Raw genomic sequence first — 14,126 nt, 5'->3', positions numbered from 1 at the left:
AGGGAGATTTGGGTGCTTTAGAAGGACAGTGGCAAAAAATTCATGCTGGGTAAGGAGCTGCGTGGAAGTAGCAAGCAGGAGTGACTAAGTGCGTAGCATGCTGAATGTTTGCTCCTTTCCAGCTCACAGGCACAACCCTGCTCAAGGGCGACTAACCTGCCTTTGAGCCTGCAGTGGGGAGAGGGACAGCTGCACTTGAGGCCCTTCTGTTGGCCACCTCCCTCTTCTGAGGAGGGCTCCATAAGCACTGAGCTCTCCTGGGGAGGAGACATGAGGATATCCTCTTTTCCATGAGTCACCTGGAGCAGCTGTAGCTTTGCAGAAGGGCCTGCAAGTTTTGGGATGCTGGAAGGAGGATGTACAAGGAGGAGCACGAGTGACTCCATAGCTCACTGCCTCTGGGTGCCTCAAATGGGAATGGCTCACAGAAACAATCACAGCTTGGGAGTGGCCTTGTCCTGTGCTTTGAAAAAGAAAAGAGTTAGGACTGTATTTCGTGAAGTGTCTGAGCCTGCTGATGCATGTTAGGCCTGAAAAAATGACATAGTGGGATCAAGTGCACCCTCAGCAAGTTTGCAGATGATGCCAAGCTGAGTGGTGCTGTTGACACACCTGAGGGAAAGGATGCCATCCAGAGGGACCTGGACAAGCTCAAGACATAGGCCCATGTGAACCTCATGAAGTTCAGCAAGGCCAAGTGCAAGGTCCTGCACTCAGGTCAGGGCAACGCCCGGCATCAATACAGTCTGGGGGATGAAGGGATTGAGAGCAGCCCTGTGGAGAAGGACTTGGTGGTACTGGTGGATGAAAAACTCGACATGAGCCAACAGTGTGTGCTTGCAACCCAGAAAGCCAACTGTATCCTGGGCTGCATGAGAAGTGTGTCTCCCCCTCTACTCCGCTCTCATGAGACCCCACTTGGAGTCCTGTGTCCAGCTCTGGGCCCCCCAGCATTAGGAAGACATGGACCTACTCAAGTGGGTCCAGAGGAGGCCACAAAAATGGTCAGAGGGCTGGGACACCTCTCCTATGAGGTCAGGCTGAGAGAGTTGGGGTTGTTCAGCCTGGAGAAGAGAAGGCACCAGGGAGACCTTATAGCGGCCTTCCAGTATTTAAAGGGGATTTATAATGAAAGATGGGGACAAACTTTTTAGGACGGCCTGTTGCAATAGGACAAGGGGTAATGATTTTACACTAAAAGAGGGTAGATTCAGACTAGATGTAAGGAAGAAATTTTTTATGATGAGGTTGCCCAGAGAAGTGGTAGATGTTGCATTCCTGGAAAGTCAAGTTGGATGGGGCTCTGAGCAACCTGATCCGGTTGAAGATGTCCCTGCTCCTTGTAGTGGGTTGGACTGGATGACCTTTAAATGTCCCTTCCAACCCAAACTATTCTGTGATTCTGTGAAATAGTATTGTGCTTACAGCTACTAGGGAACCAAGTTGCTGCATCACTTAATCATGTGGGTCCATTGAGTTAGCCAGTCTTCCTTTTTTTGTTTCAAACCCCATTACATACCACATTTTGGGTGTGTATTGGTGCAAAGTGCTTTCTTCTGTACTCAGGATAGACAGAGAGTGGGTATGATCTATGTACCCACCAATTTGATCTTTGATTGTTTTAATGCAAAGAAAAAAGGCTTATTTAATATTTCATAATAAATTGAGTAACAGTACTTTGAAAATGCAGATGAACATGAAAACTTTAAAAGGGAACAGAAAAAGGAATCCAGTATTTTTATGGAACGTTTTCATGTGTAATGTGAACTGTTGTTAAGGGCTCCGTCAGTCTTTAACAGCTGTGACTGGAATAAGAGCATAAAATCTTAATCAGGAAAACATGTTAAAAAATGAAGACCAAAAAATCCAAACACTTAATTTGTTTTGTTGGAGTAAGCAAACTAAGTAAACACCTAACACGGGATAATAGAAATTTAGAGTAAACCTGTATGCTGGTCTTTTTAAATAAATTATTAAGGGTAAGCACCAAGAAACTAAGACCTAAATATGACCCTGAATTTGACCATTTCAGTAAAGAGGTATTAAATAAATGCCATTTTGGCATTTAACATTTTCTTTTTCCTGGAGCATAGCTATCATTCAAGTAGAAAGAAATTAAAAACCAATAAAGTTTGTTTTAGCTTTGTCATAAACATAACTAGCAGGAAGGGAAAATTGCTGCTTATCAAATAGAATAGAGTTAAAAGCATCTGATTCTGTTGAGTATATATAATATATAAAGATGTACTGTAGTTGATGATTGTCATTATTAAGCATGGGCTAGTAGGTGAATCCATGCTTTATTTTATAAAGCATAATATGCCTTTCTTACGTGAAAGTGTTGGTTATAGCATCTTAAAGGTACCCAAATCAGTTGTTTTAATATAGAAAAATTAGCCTAGTTGTTGTAGACAGTTGCTATAATGGTCTTTTCTCTTAGTATTTGATCAGGATACATCTACCTCTTTAGCATGGACCATACAGCAATTGTCAGAGGTCATATGAGATGTTTCAGTTTGAAGCTGGTCAGTGGCTGTTTGATCTCTGTGGTAGCAGCCCTGGATGATCCATTGGGGGGGGAAGGAGGAGCTCCTTAACACAGGAGGAACCAGTTCTCCTCAATACCTGCCTCCCCAACCATATTTCTCAGCGTGTTCTTGGTCCCTCAGGATCCCTGTGGCAGACTGCAACACCTTCCTCTGTTTCCCATAAATTGCTTTTTGGAGCTGCAGAGATGACTCCTTTCAAATATACATGACTCAACCTGTAGGTTTTTATGTCAACTCAATCCTTTTATTGATTTTTCTGTGGCAAGATGGGGACAGTGTGAGTGTTTGGTCAGGTTTTTCCATTAGCAGCAAAGAATGCACAAGTCCCTAGACCCAGGAAAGTCACCTTGCAGATATCAGTTGTGTATCACAAGCTTTCTTTTCTTTTTGAAGGATCTCTAAGCTGTAGTTTCCTGTATGTATCTGAGCATTGCTGGGAGGTGTTCTCAGCTTCAATTGTCAGTCAGGCAACAAACTAATTTGCCTGGTAATCAGTTCCAAAAGCAGCCAGCACTTCTATTTCCACTTGCAGCCTTTGCAAAATTACACAGCATCTGTCATTTACAAGTTTCTTACACACTCATCTAGATGTATATAGAATAAACAAAGGAATCTTTTGAGGTCAGGTTGTGAAGTGCAACCATAAATAAGGAGACATGGAGCTGAATATAAATCTTAGAGCTAACTGCATTTCAAGAGCAACATGAAGACTGCTAAAAGAATTCAGCTTTATCTTTTGGCAAAACAAAGGCTTGTAATAAGCACTGGAGCTGTACAAGATTTTATTTGGTCTTTCATTTGCTTTTTTACCTTACACAAGTCCCTGTTGTACACAATTGGTTTTCTGTTTTCTTTTGAAAGTGGCATGATTAGAATTCCCTTTAACAACTAAAACAAAAGTTTTGATGGATTTCCTTAGTAAGATTTTTGAAAACATTAGCCTTTTTCCAAGGTAAAGTAACGAAAGACTGGATCAACAACTGGTGTCATAAATTAGGGATTTTCAAGTTGGTTGAACCTACAAGTATGCACCTTAAGAGGAATTAGCTGAAGAAATAATTGAAATCTTATTGGAATTTGAAGACTGTTGAAGGATGGATACGACTCTCCAGGAGAGCGTGATATCCTTTTTCAACCTACTTTTAAAGAGAACTGTATGATTTTTAGCCTAACTTAATGCCCAGAAAGATACTGGAACAAATAACTTACAAAATATCCATGGGATGATGAGTAGCAGGGATTTCTGGGGAGGAATCTGCATCACATGAGCCAGTCTGTGTGTGGGAGGGTAACAAGAATGCACAGCACAGGTCTGTAAACCCAGGAAACTCATGTAGGCCTTGTGAGCATTGCTTGTGTAACAGGAACTTTTTTTTCTTTTTGAAGGATCTCTAGTCCAAGGAGAAATTAGCAATAGTTCAGCATCAAACCAAAAAGGTATACTGACTGTAAGGCTTAAAATGGTTCTGTCCAGGGTCTGTTAAAATTCACTATTTTCATTAACTATTCCAGCAATAGACTGCTGAATATGGTTATTGTGGTTTGCCAATATGAGAAGTGATGTTTGCGTTGTGGAGGTCAGAATCCAGAATAGCCCTTGAAAACAGAAAGAAAAAACCCTAAAATTCACTAAAGGCAGGGATATTTGGCCACTGTTAGTTGTGGGGAAAAGACTTTCATTTTTTTTCCCAAAATGATGTAAACTGATTTGAGATGAATAATGAGTATGAAAGAGCTTTTCCGTTCTACAAAGCAGTGATGAAGCTTGTGCTGGATCTCTGTGGTGAGGCTTAGGTACTAGAAGATGTGGACCAGTGGAAGAGAATCAGGAGAGAACAATCAAAAATCATTTAGAAATCCAGAAAACAGAAGGGAACAGAAAACATTGAAAGGACTGAGTTTATACAGTGTAAAGAAGGTAAGATTAAGGCGTGACAGGTATTAGGAACTGTAAAATGCTGAAAATGTAGAAAATAAATATTCTAGTGAGGAAGTAGCAATCTTGAATTTTAGAGAGAGAAATTTAGGCCAGGTGCTAGGAAGAGGTTTTGAATAGTAAGAACAGAGAAGTACTAAAGCATGACTTATGTGGCTTGTAGAATCTCCGTTACTAAAAGTTTTTAAAAATAGATGAGAAAAACTGTGAGAAATAGCTAAACTAGAACTGATCCTGCCTCTAGGTAATAGGATGGACTAGTTGAATGATCCCTCCCAGCTCTATTTTCTATTACCTTTCTTTTTTAATCATCAAGTGTACATCCCAAGGCTTCAATTACTTGCATTTTCACACTTTCCCCTCATGTTTAGCTTTTAGGAGAAAGCAATCACTTTCCAATGTTAATGACTAGACTTTCTACTGGTTTTACTAAGGCATCCTCAGAAGAATCCTGATACTAGGTTCATATGCAAGGCAAGCATCCGTTTTCATAGATGATTGTTAAAAATTGGAGTACCATTACCAGGATTAACATTACTAAATTGTGTTTAGTCATTCCATTTTATTCAAGTAAAACTGTCATTTAGAAAGGTATTCTGGCTTTCATATTCTTTTGATTAACTAAATTATTTGCAGCATAGTCTAAAATTTTTGGAGTCTCTGAGACACAGGAGGGAAAAAGTGGTTCTAACATCTGGCTTTTCCCATTTTGATCCCCAGTAGGGTCCAGTAAGTAACAGTCAGTTTTATTATTTATTATGCATTATTCATTGTGCCATCTCTTTTTATGACTGAAGTGATTTATATGCTGTTGTAGAAGGTAGAGCCCTATTGCCTGTCAATGTGCACGTTGCTTGGATTTCTCATTTTATTTGCAAAAATAATAAAAATTCTGTATCTTACAGTTCTTGGTCAAAAAGTTCCATTATTCTCTTCTGGAACATGGTCTTATATGAAGAAAAAGCATACCAAGCACAACTATTCTATTATTATTTAAATTATTCCTCTGTATTATTGGTTTTGAATATTTATTAGTTTTTTGATAACCTCTTTCATTATTCATAAAGGGTAGCCACACAATTTGATGAAAAAAGCAGTACAATGAAACCTTATTTTGCATAGCTGGCGTCTTTCATACAAACTGTTCTCCAGTGCTTTTTTTTTTAATGAAGGCCTGCAAGATGCTGGGAACCTCCATCGTGTTTCTTGCAATATCCCCTCCTTCTTGGTTTCAGTGGGAGGGGAAACCATCCGGTACCTTACCACCTTATATGCTCTAGCATGGCTAGGGATGAAATAATAAATATCCCCCAAGAGAGATGGAAATGAAGAGGCAAAGGTTGGGAAAGAAAGATGTCTTTTCACATAAGATATGAAAAACATATGAAGAATTACTGATGTAGAGAGAAAGAGAATGGAAGGTTATTTTAGGTGATTTATGGGATCTTCTTTTGAAGTCCACAGGACTCTAAGGAAATAAGGGCAACTGCTGTACTGACTGTAGTATCTGTGTGCATGTCGAGTGTCTGACAGGAGTCAGCATCAAATGCTTCACAGGAAGGCATAAAACCCCACAGTAAGCAGATTGGGGAAGGATTATTTTCATGCACTAGATCTCTAATATGTATAGGTTTGCTTAAACCCTGAGGTATAAGGTTTACTGTCTATAAAAGGTTTCTCATCAGTACAAGTATGCATTGCTCTTAGCATTCTTATTATTAATATACCTACAAAGTACTCTTTAGACATACTGGTAGATACTTGGTCTCAGCAGAGTTTTGCATCAGTGATCTCTTAGTCTGATAATACAGCCTTTGTGTAGACGGATGCTGCTGTTTATTGCTTTTGAATTTGACATGTTCTACCTTCATTGACTATCTGCTTTCTCTTGCTTTATATTTTTGATGCATGACTCACTCTCCTTAACTTAGAATCTTTTCACTGACTGCCTTGTTTTTATTAAATCCTGCACTTCATCTCTGCCAGACTGTGTACTGAAATTGGCATTTTAATGTATCTGACTTCTTGTTTAATTGCACCAGTCTCTTGTGTGATACGAGTCCTTCGCCAAGACAGCCTGGTTAAAATCTGAAATACAAAATGGGCCTCAAGAAAGGTCAATTTTTGTGTTAATATTGTAGATCAGTCTGAAGCTTGCTTGACTCTGAAGAGCCTGGATTTTAAAAAACATGATAGTCCGGTGTAGGATTATTGACCAATTTCTCTTTGTTTCCAGCTGAGCTGCCAGGATCATCTGCAATCAAGCTCTCCTCCTTGCGTGATCTTCCAGCTCAGCTGCAAGAATTGTACCAGCAGGGCTTCGTCTTGGCTGCTGTCCACCCTTTCGTGCAACCAACTGATGAAAAAGAGAAAACTCCCCAGGAACAAATCTTCAGGGCTGTGCTTATCAAGAAAACAGAAAGGTAAAGCACTTCCAGTGAACTGGGATAAAAATAGACAATGTGATTTCCTGCTGAGTTTTGACCTACATCAGGAAATTATAGCAGAGTTTACTGTGCAAGACTTGAATTTTTTTTTTTTTTTTTAGGGGGCTTGAATAGGCTTAACATGTTCTTCATGTTTACAATTCATCTGCAGTTTGGCAGACAACTCAGGGAATAACAAGTTGAAATATGCTCTGTATTTTGGGATGTGTTGTCATGAGAGGCAAACAAACAAGCCCTATGCCTGACAGTTTGTGAGGATGATCCCATTGGTACCCTTTAAGAATTTATTAGATTAAATTAAGACAGAAGAAGTGTTTGCTTAGAAAAGGCATATTAGATGGTTACAGTTAATGTAATTAATTTGAGAACTGCAGTACTAATGCATACTTAAGTTTATGTGTAGACTTTAGGCCCTTTTTTCCTCTAAACAATACAAATTCTTTTAATTTTTCTCTCAGTGCAAACTCCTTAAAAAAAAAATTACTCTCCTGCTTTGTTCAGTCTCTTAAAATGCATTAAGAACATTCTACATAATCAAAGTCTGAAGATGAATAAACAAACAGTAATACTGTTCTTTCATGTTTTAATTTGATCTAAAAAAAGTCAGTAGAATGTGCTGCTAAATAGCCCAGAAGAAAATTAAAATGTGAATATTTATAAACACACGTTTATTATTTTTAGTTAGTGATTTAAAACACAATTTAATGTTATCCAACCACCCACAACTCTGAAGCTACCTGTGTGGTTGCAGCCATTCTGTACAGCTTTCCTACCTTAGCTGCATTCTCCAGTCCACCCCTTCTAACAGTGACCTATGCTGAAGGCTGGGGGATAATTAAACCTCCATTTGCCAATCCTAGACCCACTCTTTGTGCTGATGCTTGAAGGAAAGGATGTAACTGTTTTAGACACCTCTTTAAAACTAAAGTAGAACCACCATTAAATTTGCTACAGCCTGGTAATCAATTGGTAGCAATTACTGACAGGGTCGAACATCAGTCTGTGACCTAAGGAAAAAGTTTTGCATTTCATTAGCAAATATATGTAGGCATTTGGTGTCGCAGGCAATTTTAGCTTCTGAAATAACTCTCAATTTACCTTGACTTGCTTTTACTTTTAATACAGAACTTCATGCTGGCTTGCCTGATACTATTGTTTAAAGGGTTTGCAGTTTTATGGTCAAAACATAAAATGTTTGGCTGAACTTCTTGAGTAATATTGGGCTGAGCTTGCCTGGTTTTGGTGCCTTGCTTTCCCTGGCTACAAAATACCCTGCTGCAATTAATGAAGGTATTTACATTCATGAGTTTGCAATGTTAAGTAAGCGCTTAAGCACTTCTGCTGGATCAGGGTCCAAGGGTTCCGCTTCCAGGACTGATCTGTGAAGACATGTCAGGGAAGAGCAGCATCCACCTCAGCAGAGCGATACGATCTTCAATCCAGAGTGCTCAGTGTGTTGCTGCTGTCTCGTACTGAATCCAGTAGTTTACATCTGTGCAGAATGATTGTGAAAGAGTACAAAATCTTAATTGCCTACTTACTCACTTGGGTGCCAGTGTTTCACACACTTTAGACAGCTGTAAATGACTGTACAAAATTGAAGACAGTAGAGAGTCTTGAACCAATTATATTTCCTTTTACATTCACACTCCATTTCTTTGCATTCCCTTATTTGTCATTTCTGACTGCCTAGGGAAGTGGAAGAGACTTGGAGCAGTGGGAAAAAACAGACAAGTACCAGAAGGGGAAGTGACATCAGTTTGGTGTTTCATGTAGTTTAAATGTTCCTGAGTTTGGCTGAGAGTATGGCAGAAGCTGCTTCCAGAGTGCATGGGTGCAACAAATGTTTGCATTGCCAAGCACAGTGAAGAGAGATGGGTGTTGCACAAATTTCACGTGACTATGGTCTGCATAGAAACCAGCTGTATTTGAACTGTGAGTTTATGCCATTCCACTAACAGCTGGGGAGAAAAAATAAGCGACAGTAGGGAAAAAAAAGACATACCGTTAATTTTCTTAATTAACCTTTCTCATTACACTGCTGATAAAGAATAAATGATACATTTTTCACTGGGGACTATGAGGTCTCTGGCATCTGTAGGCTGTCTATGTATAAAACAGTTGAACTCTTGGGTAGAAGTTAAGGTCAGTTTAGGATATTGATCAGATGAGTGTTTATTCCTGTTGTAAGATTTTAGGAGTGTAAGTACTACAGCTATAGTTGTAGGATCACTAGTAACATAATGTATGCTCTGAAGTACTAAGTGGTCCCTTGCTGTTTTCTGTAACAGTGGTGCCAGCCCTTCATGGAGAGCCAAGGAGTCATAAAAAGCTCTGTAGTTTGGTCCAGGGCCCACCCTCGGGCTTCCCGGACACTTTCTGCAAAACACCTGAGGCTGTAGCTCCTTTCTTACTGCAGGTGTTTCACCACGGATGGCTCCAGCGCTATATACTTCATCTGGCAGTTGTCTGGTTTTTCACCTTGTGATTTTTGTTGCCTGAATGGAACAGAAGTGAAATTGTTGTATTAGTGCCTTTTTGGTACAGTAATGTCAATTCTGTGTATACAGAGACAGAACTGAACACTTGAATTAGTCTTTAATCAGTGTTGCACATTTATATGTCAGTTTTATGTTTTAAAATTAATACTGTTGACTCACATTTTGAGGGGGCTTAGTTTTATAGCATTGTCTCTCCAAAGGTGGGAAGAGGCTATACTAGCTGCAGCAGATGATGTGCATCAGGAGTTACGTGCTGCTGCTGTCACTGAGATTTGCAGTGCCTTAATTTGTTCAAGAATAAAGTGGAAAAGGTAGTGCTTAGACATGCTATGCATTAAAACAAAAAAAGTACTTATTAGTGTTATTCCTCCTATTTTGCCATTGTCCTGGAGTTTTAAAATTCTCGGTGTTAATTTGCAATGTAATTATACATTTAAGGTGACTTTTAAAATCACTATACAGTAGTTTTGTGTTTAAGCTGTACTGGTATCTCTGCGGCGTCGTTATCTTAGCTATCTAATAATTTCTGGTAAATAAGGAAGTAGGAGTCATTTCTGTTGTAGGACATTTGAGGAAACACGTTCCTAACATATATGGAAGCTATAAATGTTGAAAAGCAATGTTTGTCCCTTGGAAACATTAGGGAGAATATGGAAGTAAAGGACAGATTTATTTTTTTTAAATCAACAATACAATTGTTTGCACCGCAAAAAGTGTCATGGTCAGTTAAAGTAAATGAAGTAAATATAGGAGTGTTTAATTCTTTAGAGGTACTGGGCATGAAGGTAGTCTACCAAGTAGCTGAAGGACTCTGCCATTGCTCTCATTAAATTTAATATAATAAATTTAAATATTTTTGTAGCACCAGATTGCATTGTGCACACTAACCAGTTGATTGGAAGTGGTTTGGAAGTTGAATAGAGTCGGATAAAGGAATAACAACTTCAGTGCTCCTATGAATACTTTCTCTCTTTTTCTCTCTTTTTCTCTCTTTTTGTCTCTTTTTCTCTTTTTCTTTTTCTCTTTTTCTCTTTCTCTTTTTCTTTTTCTGTTTTTCTCTTTTTCTTTTTCTCTTTTTCTTTTTCTGTTTTTCTTTTTCTCTTTCTCTTTTTCTCTTTCTTTTTCTCTGTTTCTCTTTCTCTGTTTCTCTTTCTTTTTCTCTTTTTCTCTTTTTCTCTTTTTCTCTTTTTCTCTTTTTCTCTTTTTCTCTTTTTCTCTTTTTCTCTTTTTCTCTTTTTCTCTTTTTCTCTTTCTCTCTTTCTCCCTTTCTCCCTTTCTTCCTTTCTCCCTTTCTCCCTTTCTCCCTTTCTCCCTTTCTCTCTTTCTCTTTCTCTCTTTCTCTCTCTCTTTCCTTCTCTCTCTCTCTTTCTCTCTTTCTCTCTCTCTCTTTCTTTCTCTCTTTCCCTCTTTCTCTCTTTCTCTCTCTCTCTTTCTCTCTTTCTTTCTCTTTCCCTCTTTCCCTCGGTTTCCCTCTTTCTCTCTCTCATTCTAAATTTCAATGGACTTAAATAAAAAGCAATTGACTTAGTGTTTGTGCTGAGTTCTGAGATACTTGGATTTCTCGTAGAAGGCATTTCCTAAAAAAAACATGCAAAGAAAAATCTTCAAGCCTGGGTTTTTACAGGGTTTTTTGCTGAACATAGGAAAGGCTCAAGGTGTGAAGCATAGCCCCTGGCCTGCTGGTTCGTGTTGATTCACGCTTGAGACAAGTTGATTCACACTGATTTACACTTGAAGACAAGAATCTCAGGAAAAGGGATATATGGTGGTACACTGGAAAGCACGAACGTGTGACAGTGTGTCTCTCCTGGTGAAAGGGACAGGGGAAGGTCCGTGCGTTTGGGAGGTTCTGGCTAACCAAGATAAGGAGAGTAGCACGTGTGTTGCTTAAGTTCCCCCGAGGAACAGAGATTGTTAATTCTTTGTGTGTGTAATAGCCTTTCTATCTTTGCCCTTTCATTTCCATACTCACTAGGTTTTAATATAACAATTTCTGTTTAGGTGTCTTGTGCGTGTTACTATTTCGGACAGCTTATGGCTGTTGCAGATAACCTGTTCCCTGCAGAGAAATTACAAAGTCAGCCCCTGAACAAAACTGTAACAAAATCATAGCACAAAGCTGCTTTAATTTATTCCCAGCTCCCTGTAGTGTGACACCCCTGTCTGATATCTTAAAGTTTCAAAATTCAATGTCAGTTAAAATGTTTTAATTTCCCTTTCTAAATACTCTGCACCAGAAAGCATGCTCCATTCTCTTCCACTAGGAAAGATACGTGGTCCGGGCTCATAAACTGTCTGCTTACAAAAGTTCTGACATGTTTGCAGATGCTCCATTTCACCACAGTAGAGTGAAGCAGGGGATATAAATTGAATTCCAGGGAGTTTTTTGTCTCTGTTGCTCCATCTTAGGACATACCCTTCTACAGGTTTTGCCTCCAATCAATAAAGCAATCAGCAGGGAAACATTGCCATGCAGAAGCAGACTAAGTAGTATAATTTAAGAGTAATTTTTTTAGAGTAGACTTCGATGTTTACCTCAAACAACTTTGCAGCTGTTTTCCCTTTTTGTAAAATAATGAGGTGTCAGGTGTTTCAGTGATTCACTTGATGAGATGATTCTGATTCTATTTCTAGAATTTCCCTATATCCAATTAATCCTGATGAAATGCAAACTTTCATCACTTGGCCAAAAATAGTTCTATTTATATGCAAAGGAATTTGACAGACTGAGTTCAAAAGTTTAATAGTAAACCAGGATTTTTACAATTTCTTGGTTTTGCTGGTATGCAACATCAATTCCAAGTGATTTCAATTAATGGCATCTTCTGAGATATAGCTAAATTTTTGTGTCCTCTGTGTCATTTAAAGTCTGGATTTACAGAAAATGTAGAAAATTGATTTCTAGAGAGTCTGGATTTATAGGAAATGTAAAGTAGCATGCTGTAAATGCAAAAGATTGAAATGGCTTAAACATGCAACATGAAATGATAAGACAGTAGTTGTTGTGTTGTTTCTTTGATGCTATGTTTGCATTTCCAGTTGTCAGTGTCCACTTGGTATTTGCTTAATTATGTTGTCTGAAGGGGAAATCCTGATTTTTCACACCTGAAAGACAACTCTTCACACTCTCTTTTTCCAGTCATGCTAAACACCCCCTTTAATAGCAGCCCTTCCCATGAAAGAAAGGAAAACTGTATTATACCAAGGAACTGATCAAGTATGAAAAAACATAATTATGTTGGGAAGAAGCAGCAGCCCCTGGAAGCATTATGCTTTGTGAAGTCTTGGTTTGGTCCTCTGGCATTTGGATTTGCACATTTGCCTTCCAAAACAAAGGAAAATATTTCTAAAAACATTCAGACAATCAAATTTCGGATTCTTAGCTGTTTGAGTCACCTTCTAGCCCCCAAAAACTTTTCTTCTCTTCAAGCTTTTTTGATAGGCACTTGAAACAGGGAGTTCTTGCTTTGAATTTGTGTAGAATTCAACGAATAGAGCCTTGAGCCATGGCTAGTGCCTCTGCCTGGCAAGCCTGTCTTTGCGTTTCTGTGAACATTTCTTCATTTTCCATGTGAAAATTTTTCATGCTACATTTGACCTTCAGTGATACATCGCTGTATAAAGCATGCACAGTGGTCAAGTGTCATGTCAGCTGCATCTCCCGCTCTGATGTCATTTGCAAACTTGACAAGAGCACACCTTGTCCCCTCCTCGGTGCCATCGATAAGATGTTAAACATGATAGGCTTCATGCTGCAGACCCCTGGGTGGGTGCTCCACTTTTCACTGGCCTCCAGACAGGGCGTAACCATTAACCATGGAACTGGTTTTCACTCATCTGGTTTTCCAGACTGTAGTACCCTAACCTGCATACAAAAATAGTGTGGGAGCCAGTGTAAAACCTCTTGCTAAAATTGCCATCAATGATAGGCCACTGCCCTCCCTCCGCTTGACAACAAATCCACTCATTTTAACATCAAAGGCAATAGAGTTGGTCAAGTATGATTTAGCTTTGCTACATCCATGCTGACTGTTCCCAGTGCCCTTCTCCTTCATGTGCCCTGAAATGTGCTACAAAAAAATCTCTGCAGAAATACAGGAATTCCAGCTGAAGGCGTTTCAAAATAATGTAGTCTGACTGTATTATCAGTGATCTTGTGCTTGCTTGAGTTGGTGAAAGTGGATACTTTGCATTGCTACAGTATATTTTTAATTTAAATTTAAATGCCTGTGTGTGTATATATATATGTGTGTGTGTATCTGCGGTTTTCATGTAGGATTTAGGCTTGAAGATGGCAAATGTCTGACCTTGCCTTCATGAGCATTAGGATCAAACATGTTTTGTGTGCAAAAGCAGGGTGTGTTGTTGCTCTCAGCAGGCTGATTTCAGTTTGCTGAAAAAATAATATTTATTCCATACCCATCTTCCTTTAGCTCAAGGGACAATGGCTTGACTTTTTAAAGCTTGCTATTTGTTTCAAGTTCAAAGAAATACATATTTCCTTGCAACAACTTTTAACATTGACCCAAAATAAATGTTCTTTCATCTGTGTTCTCAAAATTATAAACACAGCACGTTAAAGATGCCTATGCATCCATACATGCCTGAACTTTTCACAAGTAACTCTATATGCTCTTGTTAAAAAAAGTTCATAAATTTTACTAACAAATAATATATATTCCAGTGATACGGT

The 14,126-nt window shown here is 38.8% G+C and overlaps 1 protein-coding gene across 2 annotated transcripts in view; it reads left to right on the top strand.

The window, feature by feature from the left end:
• Window positions 1-14,126, top strand: part of RFTN1 (raftlin, lipid raft linker 1) — a 102,095-nt gene that overhangs the window by 34,504 nt on the left and 53,465 nt on the right. For both annotated transcript variants that reach the window (XM_074838496.1, XM_074838487.1), the window contains exon 3: window positions 6,722-6,908. In XM_074838496.1, coding sequence (XP_074694597.1) covers window positions 6,722-6,908 — 187 coding nt within the window. The remainder of the gene's footprint in view (window positions 1-6,721; window positions 6,909-14,126) is intronic.

This window comes from Strix aluco, chromosome 1, assembly GCF_031877795.1.
Source record: "Strix aluco isolate bStrAlu1 chromosome 1, bStrAlu1.hap1, whole genome shotgun sequence".
Taxonomy (NCBI): Eukaryota; Metazoa; Chordata; class Aves; order Strigiformes; family Strigidae; genus Strix; species Strix aluco.
The sequence above is the reverse complement of the archived record's forward strand: the minus strand, read 5'-3'. Positions and strand labels throughout refer to the sequence as shown.